At 37.4% G+C, this 5,900-nt stretch overlaps 1 protein-coding gene across 3 annotated transcripts in view; it reads left to right on the top strand.

Moving 5' to 3' along the window:
- Window positions 352-5,900, top strand: part of LOC109219461 — a 13,228-nt gene continuing 7,679 nt past the window's right edge. For all 3 annotated transcript variants that reach the window (XR_002066951.1, XR_002066954.1, XM_019384005.1), the window contains exons 1-5: window positions 352-885; window positions 2,351-2,428; window positions 2,513-2,655; window positions 4,527-4,597; window positions 4,796-4,891. Coding sequence is in view for 1 of the 3 variants with exons in the window: in XM_019384005.1 (XP_019239550.1) it covers window positions 424-885; window positions 2,351-2,428; window positions 2,513-2,655; window positions 4,527-4,597; window positions 4,796-4,891 (850 nt within the window). In the remaining 2 variants the exon portion in view is untranslated. The remainder of the gene's footprint in view (window positions 886-2,350; window positions 2,429-2,512; window positions 2,656-4,526; window positions 4,598-4,795; window positions 4,892-5,900) is intronic.

The raw sequence follows: 5,900 nt of genomic DNA, 5'->3' as shown, positions 1-5,900 counted from the left end.
TGAATTGTCACACATATATTAAGGTCTCCTGAACAAAGAAGGATAATTCTAAATTGTAATAGAATGATACCCAGTACAAAAATAGTCAGCTTAAAAAAATTAATATCTCTAAACCTTTTTTTTCCTTATAAGTTAACTTTATCGGAGAATTATAAAGGAAGATTTAAATTTTAAAGAGAAAATTTATATGTAGCAAATAAGGAAGTCCAAAAGGGGAATCTGAGTATGGAAAAAACTCGAAGCATGCAATTTAAATTATAAAAAAAAAAAAAAAAAAGAAAGAGGAAACACATTCTACAAGTTACTCGCATTAGGAATTATAGGTTGTATTTATATAAGTCGCATTTACAAATGCATTTATAAGTTAATGCGTAATTCAAAGCCCATTTTTAGGTTGACTCCAATTTTCGTGGGAGGAGAAAGATGAATCAGCCATTGTTCTCTTACAAATTCGCCTTCGTCTTCTCCCTCTCTTTCGCCGCTTCATATACTGCCACTTCCACTGTTACATTCACTCCTCCTTACTCTTTCCGCAAGCTCAAGCTCCGTTCCTCTGCCTCGCCGCCGGAATCCGCCGTACCCAAGGCCTCAGTCGCCGATTTGCTCGCTCTGTTGGGCCCACCTCAACAAGCCTCAGCTGTAAATTCTCAAGAGGCCCGCCAGCTCCGCTCTTGCCTCAAATTCCTCGTCCCTTTCTCTCCGATTTCTCAGACTCCAAATAGACGCTCGTTGAGTTCTAAATTGAGTAATCGAAGGAGTGTAATCGAAGAGAATGAGCTTATTTGGTGGCCTCCGGCGCCGGTGATGGAGCTGGCTCGCCTCGCCGTTGACTCTGGCGGTGATCCTAGTTCTATTCATTGGACTCTTGATCCAGCGGTCATCCCTGTGAGTTCTTCATGTCTCTCCAGTCTCCATTTTGACAATCTGTTATGTAACGGATTTTACTTATCTACATTAGTAGTTTAATCAATCATTATTTACGTTATGGTTGTATCTTAGCTAGTTACCACGTGTTACTTACCATATTTTTCTGACTAACTATGCATAGCTCACTATAGAGAGTTACCTGTAATTATGTTTGAAGTACCGGAATTTGGTAAATTTGTTTACAGTCAGGATACTATATGATTTCCTGCCTAGCTCGTCGAAATAATAAGGCATTTGTTATTCATTTTCTCACAAAGGGAAAAAGCCAATTATATCAGCTAATTTTATACAGTGCAATGATATTGTTCCTCTTTATCGAGATTTCCATAATGCAACGGATAAAGTTGAAAATAAGATGCAAATAATTGGAAGTGAGAATATTCAGAAAACCTGATTCGAGTAAAACAATGGATAACTGCAAAAATTCAAAAGTAGATGTGGGGATGACAATGGGCGGAAGGGCACGGCATGGGAAGACTATGGGTTTCTTAAATATTAGCATGGCAGCGCAGAGCTGGTAAGGAACTAGAGTCTAACAAATTTGGGAAATGGGAATTGATTTGATTACAAAAAGAGTGCAAAGAGTGTATGACTTTCTTCAAGGTGGCAAAAGTAGAGGTATGTGGGGTCCCTCTTATTAGAGTCGATCACCATTCACTTATTGATATAGCTGGAATTGTAATTTGTGCACTCTTTGTACAATATTATTAAAATGCAATAGTCAAAGCCTATAACTTTTGTTAGGAACAAAGTTCAGAGGGGAAAAGAGAGACACTATTTGCTCGTGACAATCTAAAAGCTTTTAAGATAGCTCATACTGATAGGAGTTACAAATAACGGAGAAGTGCAAATCTTCAGAACCTGATTTGGAGGAAAAGCTTTTAAGGTTGTTGCATTATTTGCTCAGGCAACACTGTTCTGTTAACACAAACTCATTTTTAATACCTATCATAATTAAAATTGCAAAACAAATCCTTATTTAAAAAAAATAAGAATGCAACAAATAGTTCTAACTTTATCTTCTTTTGTCATGAAAGCTTAGGCTTGTGTCAGTAGAGTTTGTAAACCACAAACGGTAAAAACAAAGGATATGTACATTTTTGGGCTTTTGTAATGCCTCATGCAATTTCTTGACAAATAGCGTTGGCCACCATTCACATATTACTATATAGCTGGAATTTTAATTGGTGCACTCTTTGTACAATATTATTAAATGCAGTACCCAAAATATCTCACCCTAACTTGTGCTATGAACGAATTTTAGAGGCAAAAACAGAGACAAATTCAGCTCGTGTGAATCTGAAAACTTTAAGATATCCCGTACTAATATGGTCTGTATAGCAATGTATAAAAGTGCACTCCTCCCCTTCATTTGTCTTAGTCTGCTCTTTTGACAGTAAGTGCATTCCTCTTCGATGTGCAGGTTCCAGACATTGAAGGATCAAAGGAAGACCGATGTGAACTTACTAGAACTCCTTATGGGAGAGTTTTCATTAATGAGGTCAGCATTAAAAACTTCTAGATCCTCTTGAAATGAGGATTTCTTGGTTTTTGTTTGATGTTGAATTTAATTGTTGTTTTGTAGGAGATAAATTCATACCTTGAGTTTTTGTTTGAAATGGTTGTTGCTCGGGGACCCAGTGTAGGGCTAAATACATCATTGTCGCGATTTGACTTCTTTCATGGTCATGTCTTTCTTGCCAGAGAGTCTGGAAGGCTTGGGATTTTGTAAGTTGACATGAACCCTTACTGTCTCGTGCACACCATGAGACAAATGATGCTTCTGTTGTGAGTGTTCCACAAAAGGCAGACCCTAAGAACTCTTCAATTGTAAACGGCCTTGCAAATAAAAGTTGTTTTGCACTTAATTGATTAGCTAATCGGATATATGGAAGGATGTTCTTTCTTTAAATGTTTCTTTTACTTCTTCTGCTGGTAAATAATGAAGTGAACTAGGATTAGAGAAAACTGGACAAGATGCCCATTAACCTATTGAAGAATATGATGGATGCTCGTCTAACTTGATTCGTGATTGCATCTCTATAGCCTGAAGCCCTGAACTCTTCAATCCATCTTATAAGCAGCAGGGAGATAATGAACATCAGATTTAGTAGAACTCAAATCTAGCTGCTAAAAGCAAGATAAAAAAGGCAATATGATCGAGTATCTGTGGTTGTTGCGTCATATTGTAAATTCAACCAAATTTGTCGTATTTTCTTGAATATATTTAACTTGTGTTACTTGCAGTATGATTCTAAGGAGAATAGGCATAACACATCTGATTCAACTTGAAATGACTACCTGTTCAAGACTCGAAACTGTATTATACTGCTTTTGCTATGGCCTATAGTTCGAATGTAGATCTTCCATGTCATTTGATACTTGCATGCTTGACATAAAACATCATTTGTAACATATTAATTTTCCTTTCCAGTTGTAGGAATGAGTAAATGCAGTAGGTAAGGCTATCATCTAGCCATTGTGTTTTTCAGTAAGCTAATAATGTAATAAGATGGATAAAATTCTTTATTAAAGTGAAGCCTGTTGATCAGTATCCATGAGAGAGTATGTGGTACTTTATTAAATGGATTTCTTCTTTGTTTAACTTAAGTATGTTATGCAGTTGATCCTTTTTCAAAAAAGAGTATGTTATGCAGTTGATCTTCGTTTGCATACTTTCAGAGGAAATGGAGCTTTTGCTGCTCTCCGCAATCTCTGATGTCCACGAAGGACTAGGTGATGAATGAAGGGTTTCTTGGTTTATGATTTGGGTTGCTTTATGGTGTTTGCTGTTGTGGTAGCAATATGAGTGCACTGATATTCTAGCAGGAGAACTGCGCTAGGTTTTAGATAAAGGGCAAAGAGCCATGAGTGGTATTCATTCATGCATCATTATAACTTCTACTTAATTGAGATCCAGATTGTAAGATGGGAATCTGTTAGGCTTTTAGTTGTAAAAGTAGAATTTTCAATTCATTCTCCAGATTGCTTTAGGAGTTGGACTAAGTAATTTGGGGGATGGAGGGGCTTCACTTATTTTTAGCAGCTTCTCTAATTTTGGCTCTATGGAGAACCTTCATACACTAGACTATGCCATTAATGAGTGTAATTTTTGATGATTTACAATACGAAAGAAAGTGCTTATATAGTTATCAGTAAGTTAATTGCTCTTCTCCGTTTTCGAGGAAACCTATTTATCATAAGGGAAGGAGGAAGTATTTGAATCCTTGAACCTAAGAGTATTTATCGATTCTCTATGTTTAATTAAATATGACATGGGGAACCTTTGTTTGTTAGCTTAGTAGGGAGTAAGAGAAGGTAAGGGAATCTAAATTCCTTTAATCTTGTAATCCGAAACACGAAATCAGTGGAAATGTTTTAACACGTACTCATTTTAGTTCTAACCGTCATCCAACCACTCATACCCATGGATACAGTTGTTCTTTTTTCTTCTGTGTTTTGTTGACTGGAATTTCTTGAATGCTGCTTTTTCCATACGAACTAAGTTTTTTTTTTTCCTTTTTATTTGTTTCTATATCTGGTTTCTTTTCTTGTTTGTGTGAGATGCTCATGATGTTCACACTGCAAAACTTTTCCAGGTTCCATGCTAAGGAGTATCCAGCATATGATAAGGAAATCTTCCCTTACAACATGGGCTACTGCCAAATAGGTTAGTCTGCAGCTTTGACCACTTCCTCAGAGATCAACTGAATGTTCTGAATTGAATTTTCTCCAACTTTATTTACTATTTGCAGTTTTTGATCCATCATTGTTTCTAACCCTCCGAAGTTTTTGCATAATGAGATTTTCAAAAATACAACAATGATGCTCTTTATTCTCATTCTATTTAGATTTTTATTGTTCACAGGATCTAATGTCTCTTATGATGATTCGATGAATTTGCGGAACATATTGTGGCTAGCGCCATTAGCTAGCAACTCTACAAAAGAATGGTTAGCACCAGGTATGTTTCTTTGATAAAATAAAAAAAATGAGTTTTTTCCTACCCCATCCCCTGAAAAGTGAAAAAGCAGAAGGATTCAGATTACTCGTCTAGTGGAAAGTTCCCCACTGGTGTGTAGTGTACTTTCGCATCTTTTGATTTGACTTTCTCTCAAAATAAAAATAAAATGATCAAATCTATTAGGATAATAATTAACATCCTGATGATCTGCAAAGTGTGATTATCAACAACAACAACAACAACAACTACCCAGTATAGTCCCACAAGGTGGGGTCTGGGGAGGGTAATACGAACACAGGCCTTACCCCTACCCGAAAGGGCAGAGAGGCTGTTTCCAATCGACCCTCGGCTCAGGAAAAGGAAAAGGAAAACAAAAACAAAAAATAAAAAGCAAAAAAGCATTAGTAACTCCAGCAGAAATCACATAAATAATTATCTAAACATAAACCATAAATAAAATGGCATGCAAATATATCGACCAGTAACCCCCATAAGGGGGGCACAATACAATACACAGATCATCTATGGAGAACCCTATCAAACCCCCCCCCCCCCCCCCAGCGCCGGGACAGAAGTACGAAAAATTCTAGAAGCCCCTATCCTGCAACCCTGATACCAGGGTTATTAAAAGCGCTCGCTTCTCGCTTTAAGCGATGAAGCGAGGCGAGGCGCACGACTCACATTAGAAAAGCGCACGCTTTTCTCGCTTAAGCGAGAAGCGACGCTTTAAGAAAAGCGATAAAAAGCTCGCTTAAGCGAGCAGAAGGCTGAAGCTAGGGCTTCTTTTAAAAATTTGGGCAAATAAACATACGCTCCAAAGGCATCTGTTACCAAAACATACGCTGGTCTTCTTCTCCAGCCCAGCGAACTCCAACGACACTGCGACAGACCACTGCTGCTCCAAAACAGGTAAGTTTCTTCTTCTTCTTCTAGTCTTCTTCTTCAGTTCTTCTGTTCTTCTTCTTCATGCTCTGTTTTCTGTCTTCTTCTGTTATTCTTCTTCTCTTCT

The sequence above is a fragment of the Nicotiana attenuata genome, chromosome 1 (genome assembly GCF_001879085.1).
Source record: "Nicotiana attenuata strain UT chromosome 1, NIATTr2, whole genome shotgun sequence".
Lineage (NCBI taxonomy): Eukaryota > Viridiplantae > Streptophyta > Magnoliopsida > Solanales > Solanaceae > Nicotiana > Nicotiana attenuata.
Note: the sequence above shows the minus strand (reverse complement) of the source record. Positions and strands in the feature narration are given on the sequence as shown.